Consider the following 17,300-nt stretch of genomic DNA (forward strand, 5'->3'; position numbering starts at 1 on the left):
CTTTTTTAACATCCTGTATAGGACATATCTTTAGAGATCATCATAGAAAAAGTGATTTATTCCTTTACTTTCCAACTTGTCAGTGAGTGCTAACTGTAGAATAGTCAAGTCAAGAATCCTTTATTAAATGATAACCATGTACAAACCTTATACCAAGGGCCAGGAACACAAGAGGTTGAAAGGGCAAGGAGGAAGTTATATATGTAGGAGCAGGGTAGGGACTGTCTGGAAGATCAGGAGCCTGGAGATCAATGACCATGACTCATCTGTTCCTTAAAATGGAGGTTTTGAAAAAAACTTTTTTAGATAGAGGTTCTGGGAGGAACAGATGATCAGAAGGGATCCTAAGAGCAGAGGATATTTCCAGTGTGAGAAGACCAGGGGTGAGAGTGAGCTTTTAGAACAGGGGTGGGAAACCTTTTTTCTGTCAAAGGGCATTTGGATATTTATAACATCAATCGCAGGCCATACAAAATTTTCAATTTAAAAATTAGCCTGCCATATTTGGTCAAACATTTCATTAATTCACCCGTAGAAAACTCATAGATTTGTTGAATTTCCAGTCCTGCCTGCAGTTGCTGAGGCAGCACCAGACCTTCACAGGACAGACATTCTCTGACCCTGCTCTAAAGTAGAAAATGCTTCTGTGGCATGGTAGAGAAAGTATGGAGACAGGATGGATCCTGGGGAAGAATCGAGTCAAGTGAACTATAGTGTGTTCTTTTCTGTCTCTATTTTTGTGTAATGATTCAAAGAGTATATATATATTGGGGGGGGGTCTGTTTTAATCACTTTTCACTAGGATTGTGCAAAAGAACAAACACTTGAGGTATCTGCATTGATAAAGAGAGAGATCCTTTTGAAGTGACTGTCCAAAGTCAGTGGGACACATGGATTGAGCAATGGGAATGGAGTCCAAAAGATCTGGATTCAAATTCTGGTCAGATATTTACTGTGTGATCCTGGACAAAACATTGAACTTCCTTTTGTGTTAGTTTCCTCATCTGTAAGATAAAGGGATTTGAAGGCCTACAAGGTCCTAGAATCTAGCTTTAAATCTATGATCCTGTCCTTTGCTTTCTCCAGGAACAGTTTGATTTTTGCCTTTGTTTCTGTGTGCTTAGAACTCTGCTCTTAGTAGGACTGGAGGTCATCAGATTCAACCACTTCATTTTACATATGAGAAATTAAGTAAATTGATAAGGTCCAATGACTTACCCACAACCATACTTGTAACTGTTTAAGGCAAGATTTGAATCCATCGTGATCTATTTACCACACCAAGACATTTCTCAAAAAATGATAGATAGATTAATTAATCTTTATTATCATTCATGGTCAGAATATTTCAGACAATGTTAAGAAATTAAAAGATTGCTGGAGCTGGATATTGGACTGCAACTTCCAATCTGGTTGCCGAATATCCCATCAGTTTGATCTTAGGAAAGTTCTTTACCCTCTTTTAGGCCTTAATTTCCTGATCTGAAAAATGAGGAACTTGAACATGAGAAGCTCTGAGGTCTTTTCTTTTCTAGCTTATAAGTTTTTCAATTAATATCAATAAGCATGTATCAAGAAACCATATAATGCCCAAAACACTGTGCAGGGTCTTGGGGATAAAAAGACAAAATGAAAAATAGGCCTTGCCCTCCAAGAGCTTATATTTATTGGTGTAGTTTACACAGATTTTAATGAACTGTGCATATCCAGGAAATGCCAGTATTTTTTCAGATGAAACTCCTTCTGGGATTATCAAGAATGCCAGGGTCCTTTGTCTTTTGTCATGTCCTTACAATGCATTTCTTCTTCCTCTATACCCATGGCTATCATCAAACAAGGTAAATCATGACAGATTGACTCCAAGTATGGTAAAAGATGTGAATACTGAGCACAAATTTGAATTTTATTTGATTAGCCCTTTCATTTAGGGTGATTTGTATAAGCTACCATTAGTAAGTGATATCAAACAGCTAATTGACTCTCTTCTGAAGCCATGCTTCTGTGTTGGACACAGTTAAATTTGGCCTCTCTGGAGGTCGAAGTTCCTTGAATTGGAAATGAAAAGAATAATACCAAATGACTTTGATTCTTGAGAGACTTTATTGACTAAGTCCCAAGACATAAAGGAGATTGATCTCTAATACATAGCTCTGTAGGTTATTGGTTTTGACATTAAAGCTATAACAAAAATATCAATGATGGCTCACATTTGTGGAAAAACTATCAGGTTAATGCAGTTCTTTATTCAGAAATTGTAAGTGTTGGAACTAGGATATGAATCTAGGTCTTTGGACATAGGGGGCAGTGAGTGTAAAGGCGATGGAAGCTGGAGTGGGAAGTGTGAGGAATAATATTTCACCTCTCAGCATCACAGTTTCTTTACCCAATTTGGAAAAGTCAAAATTCAGAAGAGAGGAAACCTTAATTAAAATGATGTAACTGTAATTCCAATTGATAAAATTTTACACATTCCTTCTTCTTTATAATAGTGATTCTTAGCATGAGAGACCCTGAACTTAAAAAAAGTTTGATAATTGTATTTTATAAATGGTTTCCTTTATAATCCTGTGCATTTTATGCATTTGAAAACATTATTCCAAAGAAGAGTCCACAGGTTTCCCCAAACTCCAAAAGGAGTTCATGATGCAACAAAGGTGAAGAAAAACTTGAAAAGATCTGAGATTTTATATATATAGCCATTCACTGTATGATTGAAGGTTGTATCCCCTCTGCTATATGTCTATAAGACATAATTATCATATATCTTAAAGATTCTTTAGGGCCAGTTCCTGCTATGGCCAAAAATTCCATTACCTTGTGACTTTCTAACAGCTTCTGAAGACCCCAAATCTCCAGATCTTGCTAGATTTGAACAATAACTTAGGACATAGACCTGGGGTTTTTCTACCTTGGTAGAATCATAGGATTTTAAATTGAAATTTGGGGGTACCTTAGAGGTCACCCAGTCTAATTTCCTTGTTTTTAACAGATAAAGAAGATGAGGCCAGATAACTTAGGTGATAACCCTGGTAGAAAATAATGGAAGCAGGGTGGCTAGGTGGTATAGTGGATAAAGCACCGGCCTTGGAGTCAGGAGTACCTGGGTTTAAATCCGGTCTCAGACACTTAATAATTACCTAGCTGTGTGGCCTTGGGCAAGACACTTAACCCCATTTGCCTTGCAAAAAAACCTAAAAAAAAAAAAAACAATGGGAGTGGGCTTCAAATCCAGGCTTCCTGACTCCAGATCCAGAGCTCTTCCAGACCATTATGTCATCATGGCTATATCTATCACAAGCTTGCAAATCACTGGCATCTCACATATTGGGTCACTTCCAAATCATGATAAGCATCTGAGGAGGGCTTTAATGGAGCAAATCACATGGAAATACTTTGTTATTTTGTTGTCTTATCAACAAATTTCCATGATTCATAATTCCTCTTAGTGACAAGTTCTCTTATCAGTTTTCCCCCTTTAATCATCCATTCCCATGGCACATGTGGGAAGTGAAGAAAATGATCAAAAAGCACAAACTCTTGCCCCTTTAATAGTGAATGGAAACAATCCCTTGTGCTGTCTCCAATGTATTGACTTTCTGGTACCTAGCAATAACAACATGTATCTAATATAATGGTATAAGGTTTGCAAAATTTATTGTTGCTATTTAGCTGTATCTCACTCTTTTGACCTTATTTAGGTTTTCTTGGCAAAGATACTGGAATGGTTTGCCATTTCCTTCTCTAGCTCATTTTTTACAGAGGGGAAAAACTGAGACAATGAAGGTTAAGTGACTTGTCTGTCTTCCTGATTCCAGGACCAGCACTCTATCTACCATATCACCTAACTGCCCTATAAGATTTGCATAATATACTGCCATAGAGATTGTTTCCTTCTAAAAGAATGGAAGCTCCTTGAGAGCAAGGAATGTTTTGTTTATGTCTTTTCATCTTCTGCTTTCTTGGGTCCTGGTGTCCTAGATAGAGAGCTGTCCTTGGTTCTAAAAAGATCTGGCTTTAAGACTCACCTTTAATATGTGTTATGTAACCCTAGGTAAGTCTCTTAACTTCTGAGTCAATCAAGAAACTCTTTAAATCTTAATATTGCAGAGATGACGTGGTCCTCCTTAGTAGAGGGGTTTTTACTCAAATGAGAGTTCACTATATCAATAAGATCAGAGATTCAATGCCTATTCCTTATCCTAGTACCTATCACAATGCCAAACACATAAAAGCAACTTAAGAAATGCTTTCTGAGCCTCATTAGACAGGTAATATAAGTATTAAAATCTTTAGTTTACAGGCAAACCAATTTATTAATTACAGACTAGCTTCCATATATTGATTAAAACTGGAAATGCAAAGACAGAAATGAAAAGTCCCTAACTTCAATTTTATTTTTTGCTCAGAGAGTGAAACTTGTTTGGGTTCTACACAACTAGGAGGGCAGTATTTGAACTTCATTCTCTGGGTCCCAAGTCCAGTTCACTGCACAAGGGTACAGTACAATGAATTCATCTGCCCAAAACAGATGGCATTTTACCGGTTATAATAGGTCCTACCTCATGGACTCAGATAGTCTAGAAGAGAAGCCCCTTTACACACAGAGTCAGTGTGCATTTTTTATTAGGTGGCTGGTGTGAGTTGAGAACTTAACTTTGCAAGTAAGGATTTCCATGTACAGGGAGTGCAGTTATTTATTAGGGGAGCCTTTCTGCCAATAATTTAATGCTAGACACAGCACATGAAAATCCAGTGAGAAGTTTTGAGTCTGAAAATGTGAATTGAATAACTGTTGCAGACTGCTCCTTGGCATTTGAGCTTGGTCTGGCCACTTGATGTGATGTATGAGCCTGAAACACTCTTGATCCTTTATGAGGTGATTAGATCTGGTGTCTTCCCCTCTTCCAAGACTAACTCAACACAAAACACAGACTCAGAATGGGAGAAACAGGCCAGCATGCTTGATAAAGAATGAGAGAAAGACCAAATTGGGCTCATCAGTTCAAGATTCATTCCTTAATGTTTATCCAAACTTATTGTAGGAAATTTTTTTTTTCTCTGAGACTTTTGAAGATAACTTCATTAGGATAATTGATGCTAGTAGTGCAAAAAAAAGTGGACATAGTTATTATAAAATACTTTTCCAAGAAGTGCATTTAGCTAACTGATACCATAGATCTTGGGTCAGGTTTCTTAATTCCTGCTTCCTAGATGAGCTATTTATGGAGCATTCTGAACCTGATTTGAACATCTTAGCTTTCTATCTGATGAGAAACACCAGGGAAAGAAACAGCAGTGACTTCTCTGATCAATAGAGATTACTGGGCTTTTTATGCAAAAACACTGTGATTTGGAGAGTTGGATTTGGTTCTCTAAATTGACAGGCTCTACTCACCTTCAGGCTCCTGTGATACTTCCAATTTCTGTGTTTTCATATGGAATTTATCATTTTTATAATCTTCTTTAACCAATCATTCAACTAGGTTTTGCAATGTAGTGCCCAAGTAGAGTCAGGAGGACCTGATTTCAAATCTGATCTCAGATACTTAGTATATGGGTGACCATGGATAAATTACTTAACCCTGTTTGCTGCAGTTTCCTCATCTATAAAATGATCTAGAGAAGGAACTGGCAAGCCACTCCATTATTCTTTTCAAGAAGATCCCAAATGAGATCATGAAGAGTCAGATTCAACTAAAACAACTAAACAATAACCACAAAAATAATCAATTGACGATATGGGGAGCTCTGGGGACAAATTTCTCATAAAATGAAAAAAAGCCAACCTAAAACTAGGAAATTGTTTTACCATATTGATATTATATAGGATAGTTTCTGTACTAAGACTTGTGATATTAATACCATATGGAAATCATTACTTGGATGAAGGCTAATTAATATAATTGGTACTATGATGAGGAAACTGTGTGTGGAGACTAGAAATGTAGAAAAAAGGACCCTATCAATTTCATGGGATGGTAATTCTGTTACTTGCCTTTAAATGTGTGACCACCTTACTGGTGGTGGAGGACAATAATAGAAATTTGTACAGGGCTTACAGAGTGCTTTCCAGAGAAAGAATGTGGGTGAAAATGATATCCTGATATTAAAATGAAGAAAACAAGATCAAAATCCAAGTCCCCTGGATCAGTGATTTAGGATTGGACCTAAGAGTTCATCTAGTAATTCAACCTTTTTTTTAACTGTTGAAGAAACTGAGACCAGAGAAGCAAACTGACTTGTTTGAGGTTTTACAGACAGTAAGAAGATCAAAGAACAACCTTTTAGAGCAAAAAGGAACCCAAGAGGTCATCTCCAATCTCACCATTTTACAGATGAGGAAACTCAGTCCCAAAGAAGTTCAATGCATTGCCCAGGAACACATGGGCAGTAAGTTGAAGGGCCAGGATTTGATCTCCACTCTTTCCAACTTCAGTGCTCTGAAGTCTATGACCCCAAATCAATCTCTCTTTATTTTTTCTATTGCTTATGATAGTGCTCTTTCTATTTCACCATAGCACCTCTGAAAGTGGGGAAAGAAAAGGATAGAAGGATAAAGATATAAAATCTCTTAAGTTCTACTGTCTTGTATAATCACTTTGTGGGGGGAGGCTGAGGGGTATGAAAGAAGAGCACAGAGGACCTACACACACACACACACACACACACACACACACACACACACACACAAACACACTATTGCCTGAAATGACAATTATAAATCCCCCAGGGATGGTTTTTCTTTGAGATGTTTGGCTCACTCTGCCCAAACTCATAAGAAACTTGATTTATGCCAGAAAGGCAGAATATTCCTCATTGTCCTTCAGTGCACTGACTCCCTAGAACTGAGTTACCTGATAAGCAAGAGTAATCAGAAAGTTGCCTGGAAAGCACACAATCAGCCTCAGTGGAGGTGGGCAGTCTCAAGGAATGTTTCATCTGAGCCCTACTTCCATCTGTTGAAGTCTCCCTAATTTCTATGTGTAGAATATTTATATCCCATCCAATAAAGTTAATAAGTGTTCATTTTGTGTTAGTCACAGTGTTAAGTACTGGGAATTTAAAGGCAAAAATGTAATTCCAATATGAGACCTTCAAAGAGCTCACCTTCTCATGGGAGAGATATGCAAACACCTGTATACAAGGTAAGCTGTGTATAGGTTAGACAGAAACTCTAGTGTCTCTCTCCCTTGAAAAGTGCTGGGAAAACAAAGGCAAACTTTAACTCTCTAAACTCCTTTTTCTATATTCCAATAGAACTGGGACTTTTGTGTCTACATTTATCATTGCATTCTCATCTTCATGGCAATGTGTTACATAGAACATTATGGCTATAGAACATTATGGCTATAATATTTTAATTTCTAATTCCCAAATTCCATTTTAGCTTGACTGCTTCCAGCTGATATAAAGGGAGATACCATCATCTCATCTGTATACTAACTCCAAATTCTACAAAGGAATGAATATTCACATCAGTGAGTAAACAAATCCATTAACTTTTATGCAGCTTCACTTAGACCTCCTAAATCAGAGGCAAAGGAAACTACTACAGAGGGAGATCAGAGACAAAATTCAATAGCATACTATGAGAATTAATTTCTGTATCAAGACTTATGATAGAGATAATACAGGGAAACCAAGCCCAGTATAACGGTTGATATCATGATGAAAAAACTGGTGTGGTAAAGTGTCATTTTGGGAAAGACTTCTATATGACTAGTTCTATCCATGATGTCTATATTTCTTAGCACAGTTCAGCAACAGAAACTGCCATATTGGTCATATGTAAAAGTATGTGCCTTATTCTGCATATTAGCCCATTAACACTTGTCATGTGGCAGTGTAGCATTCTTCATTATTCATTCTGTGAAATTAGGTGTGGTCATTGTATTAATCAGATTTCTTAAATCTCTCATAGATGCTTTACAACTTTGCAATGAAATGATTTCAAACTAGAAATTAGAAAGAAGATTCCATGGTTGAATCAGTTAAGAACTACTTTCATTGTTTAATGCCCCCTTTCATTTTCTTTCATAGTTTATTAGATAGTTTAACCTGCCTGTTTCAAACTCTTTGTCACTCTTTCTCCCTAATTATTTAATACTTGGGTTCTTCTGGTTTTCTTCAGACCTGGCTATTAAAATGCTCTATAACAGATGTCAAATTCATGACTTTGCAGGTCACTCCCCAGTTCTACCTAAAACCAGATTAAAATGCAAGTAGGAGGGGCAGCTAGGTGGCGCAGTGGATAGAGCACCAGCCCTGGAGTCAGGAGGACCTGATTTCAAATCCTACCTCAGACACTTAATAATTACCTAGCTGTGTGGTCTTCGGCAAGCCACTTAACCCCATTGCCTTGCAAACAAAACCCCTTAAAAATGCAAATAGGAAATGTTTAACAAAGTAAATGAAAATGCAATACAACATAGATAATGTTGATTTGTGATTTTCTTTGTCATTATTCAGCCTACAAGGATCCTTTTCTATTTAAGAACTCCCTGTTCTATGCTACTATTTTCCACACAGACTTTTTCATCAAAATAGTAACAGTTATACTGGAGTTGGTTTCCTTATATTATTATCATAAATTTTGGTCCAAAACTTAATTCTCACAGTATGCTATTGGATTATGTCTCTGATCTTCTTTTATCTCTGATATGGGAAGTGAAGCTGCATAAGTGAAGCTGCATAAACTTTAATGGATCTGTTTACTCACTAATGTAAACGTTCTTTCCTTTGGTACAAACTGAAAATTATTTATGCCTTCTCACCTTATATGACGTTTGTCTCTATCTTTCCATAAATGATGTATTAGTCTTTTAACATTTTATGAATCCAGTGTGACCCCATTTGTTATCCCTTTTTTACACTATGTGAACAATGCACCTTGTCTTCTGCTCTTACTTTGCTTCAAGGACACAAAACACTTTATTTGTGGATAACAATGTACTGATAATTTCAAGTGTCAGAATACAATAGAACCTCTTCATTGACATCCAAGAACACAAAAGAGATCCATATAGCAGTCCACATAAGAAGAACCATTTAGTTCCTGAGTTCCTGTTTTCTATACTAGGAGCTCACTTGAGAATGAAATAGGAACAAAAAATAAATTAGATTACATCTGGGAAATCACAGTTTTTTCAATTATCTTAGGTTCTTTGACATAGAAAAGCAGTCCAATATAATGGCTAGCGAAAGACAGTTTCAAAGTCAGGAAGACCTGAATTCAAGTCCAATCTCTGACATTTTCTGGTTGTGCTATACTCAACAAATCACTTAACTTTTCAAAGACTTAGTCAACTCTTCAAGGCTGAAAGCTGTGGAAAAGGTGCCCAAATAGAGCTGGGGCTTCTCTAGACCCATGGGATCACATGTCCATTCTGGGTCCTTGAAACACGAAATCAGTATTCTTCTGTCAATATTGTGGTTGTAAACCAAGAAACACGGCGATCTCTGAAAAATCAGAACAGTGGATGAGCCAAAGAGTAACAAAAAGATGACTGTGTATATGATTTGCGTTTGTGTGTGTGAATTATGAAGAAGGTACAATATACTAGGATAAAGTTAGATAGATTAAAAACAATTGGGTGTTTACTAAATGAAATACTGAACATTACCAAAAACAAACAAAAACTCTAGCCTTTTCTTCAGATGGTTATAAGGCTGTTAATGAAATGTTTTCAGAAAGAAAGATTCCTAACCTTTCCAAGATATTAAGAATTTTTATATTTTAGATATTCTTATTTATTTTTACTTTGTCTCCTTTGTGCTACAACCAACTTCATTCCTGTTTTAGTTGTTCCCTATCTTTAGTAGGTAAATATATTGTAGCAGAAAAACTCAAGAGACATGGATTCTAGTTTGAAGTCTGTCACTTATTAGCTCAGTGAGTTCAACCAGCTTAATTTCTTTTCTTACCTAAAAGATGGGGATTAATTCTACTTGTCTGATATCTTTCTAAGGATTTTTGTGAGAATTAAATGAGATAATGTTGGTTGCATAGTGGATAGGACACTGTACCTAGAGTTGGGAAGAAAAGTTAAAATCTTGCCCCAGATGCTAGATAGATGGCTCTCTACAAGTCATTTAATCTTTGTTTGCCCCAGTTTCCTCAGCTGTAAAAATGGGAATAATAATAGCACCTGTCTCCCAGGATTGTTTTGAAGATCAAAGAGAATAAGATTTATAAAGGACTTTGCAAACTTATAATGTTAGCTTTTGATTTGGCTTCTTAAAACTCCAAGTTTTGGGGTTTTTTTTTGATGGGTTCTAATCTTAGCATTTCTCATCCTCTCAAAAATGATTTCTCTTGAGAGACTGTTCATGGGCTTGTGTCAGAGTATACAGAGTTCTGCAATTGGAGGGGAAGCCCTGAGTTCAAATTCTACTTGTAATAGTTATTAGCTGTGAAAATTTCCATTAATCTGTTTCCTCATGTGTATAATCAGGGTTGATGTGAGGTCCAGATTAGTTAATATATGTAATATCATCATCATCATCATCATCATCATCATCATCATTATTTTAGAATACTTGTTTGAACTTTACAGGTGTGTTTATTTTTCCTTCCCTATTAGAAATTTAGAAAGTTAAGTTATTTTAGGGATAGAACCAGATAATCTCTAATTTTATTTCTTTCTCACTCTTATCTCCCCACATTCTTTCATCATATTCCTTTTTAAGAATTTTTTTCCTGGTAGATAATATGGTGTATAACCCCCAGTAAGAGCTTCTGAAACATCGCTGTCTAAGGCAGAGTGAAAATGTGACTATTTATTAAAGTACTCTGAGTTCTCTGAAATAAAGTTTTAAAAAAACTTCATTATTGATGCTAATAACACTAACATTTTTAGATGATCCTTTTTAAGAATAGAGAGATTATCAAACATCAGTTTTATAGGAGTGAGATATTAAGAAAGAACCCTTGTTGGCAGTTGAAAACCGTTTTCTAGTTCTGATTTCACCATTAAGTAGTTGTGTGAACTTAAGTCTAAAGTCATTTAAATTCTTTGAGTTTCAGTTTCTTCCACTGTGAAATCAAGGAGAGGGGCCAAGATGATCTCCACAGTCTCTTTCACTGCTAACGTTCTGTAATCCTGTAATCCATCCTCTGGAATGGGATTTATTTAAACTAATAGCAGGATTTACATTTGTTTCTCAACCCCACAGGCCAGTGAAAGAGTTCACTTCATTGTGTCCCGGCAGACTCGACAGCAGGGTCTTGACATCTTGCAGGAGGGAGGCTGGAGCATCAATGGCAGCCCACCCTTGTGCCATAATGAGAGGAGGAATGCACACAAGGTGAGTCCAAGGATTTGAACCACCCTGGCTGTTTATGTTTCTGAAATGGAGACTGTTTTGCTGCCTTAAAAATTTTTTTTTCCAGATTTTTGCAAGGCAATGGAGTTAAGTGGCTTACCCAAGGCCACACAGCTAGGTAATTATTAAGTATCTGAGGTCAGATTTGAACTCAGGTACTCCTGATTCCAGGCCAGTGCTCTATCCACTGCACTACCTATCTGCCCCACTTCCTTAACATATTAAACTTTCAAGGTATCACCTTTAGACATCATCCCTAGGAAGGACACTGCTGACTTTAAATTATAAATGTTAACGAAAACCCCAAAAATGCCCATTCTGGGTCCTTGAAACACAAACCTATCTTTTTCAAATTGGTATTCTTCTGTTGATATTATATGGTTGTAAACCAAGGAACACTGTGATCTCTGAAAAATCAAAAAACCTATTCCTTTAGTTATATGATAGTTTTTACCCAAGAGGAAAGTGAGTGATGAAAATGAAACCAAGTCTCGTCCTCATATACTATAGACAAACTTGCTTTCCCATCAGAAAATCAAGTGCAATGTTCCCTAGTAAAAATTCTTTTTGACTAATTTTTATAACAAAAAACTCTAGAATAAGGCAAGTAGTCTGAATTTGGGTTTTGGAAATTCTCAGTCTGACTGAAGATTATCAAATTGATGACATTCATGATGTTTGTTTGTTCTTTATTAAGGGGATGAGTTGGGGTGAATCAGTAGTTACAATTTGTACTTTGGTCTGTGCCTATTTTATTTCACTGTCTTTTCTTAATGACTTGACTCACCACCTCCTTTTCCCATTTCCTCACTAGTACCTCCTCTGGTAACAAAGTGAAACCAGAGCCATTAAGTAGGAATTTTCCCCCTTGAGGTATATCAGAGTTGGGGAGAGGGGATTGAAGGAGAGAGTCTAAGATATGTCTACTTCTCTGTAGTCCTTGGGCACAGTGTAAGCTCTCAACAAATGTTTGCTGCTTGGCTATCTGCCTGAAAAATTGAGACAGACTATAGTCATAGGTCATAGAGGCTGAGGAAGGGGGGTTAGGGAGAGAGGAAGTGACTGTGAGCCAGATACTGAAGTGGTCCACAAAAGACAGAAAGAAGGATTTGGAGATAGGAAAATGAATTTTAAAGGAAGAGAGTAATTGCTGTGTGAATTCTAGAAGAAAGGTCTGAAAGAGGTAGTGAGGAGTACAGAAGATGCTTATGATTGCCTAAAGATGTGAGGCAAGAAATAACTTTGTAAGGATGAAAAGGGGTCTTCAAGGAAGATTGAGGTTTCAGTAAGCTTAGATGGTGGAAGGTGTGTGTGTGTATGTGTGTGTGAATAGATGAATACATGGATGGATGGATGGATGGATGGATGGATGGATGGATGGATGGATGGATGGATGGATGAAGGTATGAAAGTAGAGAAGAGAGGCAGGCTATTATAGCAGATTGAAAGCTAGTTTTGGAGTTAGAAAGACTTGAGTTCAACTCTGCTTCTGACACATATGGCTAAACTCTCATTTTCCCCATACCAATCACAGATACAGCCCCCCTCCTTAGGAAAAGATAGAAAATTATAATCAGAATAGAATCAAGAAGCATCTGACTCTTTGATTTCTCACCTTTTAGTTCCCTCCTTAGCTTTGATTTTGTTTGTGTTTAAATCTGCAAATATATCACCTTCAGGGACTGAAACTACTGAAGACCACCAAGCAAAAACAAAAGTATAGTTTATTGATCTCTTGATAAGTCATAAAACCCTGATAGGAAATTGGAGAGAGAGGGAAGGAGAAAGAAACTGAGTGACAGAGACACTGTCAGCTAAAGAGTTCTAAACAGCTTCTAACTTAAAACTGCATTAAGACTTTGGGAACATTGCATATATTTTCTTATTTGATGCTTCTGGAAACCCTGTGAGGTAGACACTACAGGTATTATTATACCCATTTTACAGGTCAGGAAACTGAATGACTTGCCAAGGTCACATAGCCAGTAAGTCTCAGAGGTGGAATTACCTCAAGGTTCTCTATTGACTCTGACAATGAAATGAGATTATTATATGTTAAGCTTTTCAAGCTTTTAACCGAACCTTAAGGTGCTGTGCAAATGTAAGCAATTATAATTGTTCTTTTTTAAGTGCAGGGAGTTTTTTGATTTTATTCCTTTTAATTCCAAATTCTCTCTCCTTAGACTTTCATCCCCACAATGAGAAGGAAAAGAAAACAAAACCCATTACCAATATTTATAGTTTTGCAAAACAACCTTCTCCTTCTCCCCCCCCCCCCCCCAAGAAAAAGAAAGAATGAGAAAAAAAAATTACTGAGTCTCTGTTCTGGAGGAACATGAAACTTTTGGAATTGTGATATAGGTCATTATGTTTTTCAGAGTTACCAAGTCTTTCAAAGTTGACTAACTTTACAATATTGCAGGTACTATATAAAATATTTTTCCTGATTCTACTCACTTCATTTTGCATTAGTTGACACAAATCTCAGGCTTTTCTGAAGCTATTCTCTTCGTCATTTCTTATAGTGCAATAATATTCCATCACATTCTCATATCACAACTTGTTCAGCCATTTCTCACCTGATGCGCACCTTCTCAGTTTCCAATTCTTTACCACTACGGAAAAAGCAATGCTTTTTTTTAAGCTGACAAAAATGGATAAGGATGTGTTTATCTTCTAAAGCTATATGAAAGGATTCTCAGTACATTGCTAAGAACAGATAGGACATTGGGAGTGATATGTATCTCCTCTGATTTCCTATTCAAAGTCTGAAAGCTGTTCCATAGGATATGGAGATTATGAGTATTTGAGATGGTGTTTTCTATTCAAACCATTATTCTTAATTTTTAACGAATTGTTATTCTGGTGGATTGTGGACAATGTTTCAATTCATTTAATTCTAATACAATTTTTTTTATTTAGTTCTTTATGTCTGGCTCTGGTTTCACTTTGTTACCAGATATTTGTCATCTGTCAGTACATGAAAGATAGTAAGCATCTGATGTATAATTCTAGCTACCAGGTCATGTCTTGGTAGGAGTTTTTTTTAATAGGCTACAATAATATATTGTACAATCTTCACTGTTTCCTTGCATAATTCATATTAATCCCTAGTCAATTAATTAGTTTTCATTATTTTTTGTATAATCTACATTGATCCCTAATTAATAAACAAAATTATAATTATTCCACAGTTTACAAATAATAAAACCAGAAATCCATACTATTTCATAAATATTAGGCAGTTATTATAAAACAAAAATTCTGTATTTTTCCAAGGGAGAAAGTGGAGTCAGAAAAACTTTTTTGGAGACTTAAATAGCAATGAGAATTTCTGCTGTGGTGGTGATAGTAAAAGATGGAAACAACAGGATTTGGAAGCTAATTAAATTTTAATAATTTCAAGGTGTTTAATAGGAGAGGTTAGATGTCAGCTTGTGCTACAAAAACAATAAAATCAGAAGGAAAATTAAGGAGAAAAAGAATAAAATCATTTTTTTTTACTTCTTTGTTTAGTTTGAAATATTGTTGATACTTCCACAGAGAGCAGTTCTACAGATAATCTGAGATATGGGTTCAGAACACAAAAGAGAGACCAGGGCTGAAAAGAATAGTTTTGGGATTAATTTCTACAATAGTGTGAGCTTTCACCATGATAGAGAATAAGTTTGTCTAATGAAGGAAATGTAGAGAAAGAAGAAAGTCAGGGATAGATCAAAATAGATGGTTGTAGAAGGAATGGTTAGAGAGGTAGGTGGAGAATCAGGACCGTTTGATGTCTCTGAAACCAAAAGAGAAGAAAGAATCTAGTAGAAGAGACTTCTCAATAGCATTAAATACTGAAGAGGTTGAGTATTATGATGTCTAGAGAAAAGAAGATTGGATTTGATCATTGGTGGCCTTAGAGTAGTTAGAGCAAAATGATCACAAGGCGGTTACTATATTGCAAAGGTTGACCACAGAATGAATACCAAGAAAACATCTATCATAGACAATGTTTTCTTTTTCTTTTTTAATTTAAATATTTTATGTATTTGTTTTTTCCAAATAAATGCAATGGTAGTTTTTAGCAACCATTTTTTTGCAAGGTTTTGAGCTCTACATTTTTCTCCCTCCCTCCCTTTCCCTCTTCCTCCCCTCCCCCCACTCCGGACAGAAAGCAATCTAATATAGCCTCTACATCCATAACCATGCTAAACATAGATCCATATTGATCATGTTGTGAAAAAAGAATTAAATCCAAATGGAAGGAAAAAACATTAGAGAGAAAAAAATGACATAATACAGAAGACAACTTTTAAAAATTGAAGCTTTGGTCTTCATTTAAACTCCATAAATTCCTTCTCTATGTATGAATTATATTTTTCCATCACAAGTCTCTTAGAATTGAGTAAGCAACTTTTTCAAATTAGGGAGAGAAGACAGAATGGCATCTGGATGGGAGAAAGAGATCCAGGGAAGATTTTTTTTTTTAGGATTGGGAAGATGTGAACATAGGGCAAGGTAAGATACTGAACATGCAAGAGAGAGAGAGAGAGAGAGAGAGAGAGAGAGAGAGAGAGAGAGAGAGAGAATGACTTGACTACTGGAGCAATAGTAAGTGGGAGGGAATGAAATCAAGAATATTGGTAGAGGCATCACTTGGTGTGAGAAGTAAGGATATGTCTTCTACAACCAGAAAGAATGAGGATAAAATGGGTCGTTATCATGCTGAGAAAATTTGAAGACTCAAGACAGGAAGGAATTTATAGTTGATAGTCTGATAGATTCAGCTTTCTCAGTATAGTAAGAGGCAAGATCATTTGGTATAAATGCTGGGCAGGTAGATGAGATAGAGTTATTGTAGTATGGAGAAGAGACAAGGAAAAGTTTAAAATAGCTGCTATGGAGAAGAGGAGAAGGAGTAAAGTAGAATTCTCAAAGAGCAATAGGGGACTATCCTGAGGTTGTGAACATCAATCCGGTATCTAATTAAGAGGCTCTGAGAGGAAAAAAAATAAAACTAATAAGATTTTCCCTGTTAAATGTTAACTAAGAAATTATACATATATCTATATTAGGTATGGGAAGTTCTGATATGAAAATATCTAATTTTCTTTAACATGCTTAAAATTGTTTCTGCTCTTCCCCCTCTCTGTTCTTGAGTTTTTCTGCTCCCCGATCAATATTTATGACATTTTGACAATACTTCTTACATCAGGCAGATGGTTTTGTCTTATTCTGAAAACTCTCTATGGACAAAAGTAAGCACTAGCCCATTGAGTTTGTCCAATTTCAGCCTTTTGGTAATAGATAATATTGGTACTTCTTTAGAACTTATCTAAGTTCTGTCCCATGCATTCTAAATGGCCATTGGACTCCATATATGGTAATAACCATCCAGTTTAGAAAGATTTTGCTTCTTGCATACATGTGTGTGAACCAGACTTTTGTGACTTGGGCAGCAGGTTGAAGCTATTGATCATCACTTATAAATACTTAGCTTTCTTTACCTAAAGAGAAACCCAAAACATATTCACTGCCAAAATCTCCAAGTTGATTATAAAAGGAATTTATTTAGAAAAGTGGATCAAGAGGCAGCTAGGTGGTGCAGAGGATAGAGAGCCAGACCTGAAGTCAAATTTGACCTTTAATACTTATTTAGCTGTGTGATTTTGGGCAAATCATTTAACTTCATTGCCTTGCAAAAAAAAAAAGAAAGAAAGGTATATCAAAATGTTAAAAAAAAATAGCTTACAATTATAATCAACATGTAATTGAGAAGAAAAATAAAAATTAAATTAAAACAAAATGCATTAAATAATGTCTTAGAAATGGTTTACTCTGTCTTCTAGTCTTCTACTCCTAAAGAAGAGATTGTTGTCTGTAGTCTTATGACCTTTTTATCCTATGTGAGATGATACCTACATTGAACTTTGAAGGAAGCTAGGGAATGTGTGTGGTAGAGGTGGAGAGGAAGTAAATTCCAGGTAAAT

General features: G+C 36.0%; 1 protein-coding gene across 5 annotated transcripts in view; it reads left to right on the forward strand.

Moving 5' to 3' along the window:
- Positions 1-17,300, forward strand: part of LNX1 (ligand of numb-protein X 1) — a 229,492-nt gene that overhangs the window by 192,339 nt on the left and 19,853 nt on the right. For all 5 annotated transcript variants that reach the window (XM_074229422.1, XM_074229423.1, XM_074229420.1 and 2 more), the window contains one exon: positions 11,176-11,307. In XM_074229422.1, coding sequence (XP_074085523.1) covers positions 11,176-11,307 — 132 coding nt within the window. The remainder of the gene's footprint in view (positions 1-11,175; positions 11,308-17,300) is intronic.

This window comes from Macrotis lagotis, chromosome 3, assembly GCF_037893015.1.
Source record: "Macrotis lagotis isolate mMagLag1 chromosome 3, bilby.v1.9.chrom.fasta, whole genome shotgun sequence".
NCBI classification, from domain to species: domain Eukaryota; kingdom Metazoa; phylum Chordata; class Mammalia; order Peramelemorphia; family Peramelidae; genus Macrotis; species Macrotis lagotis.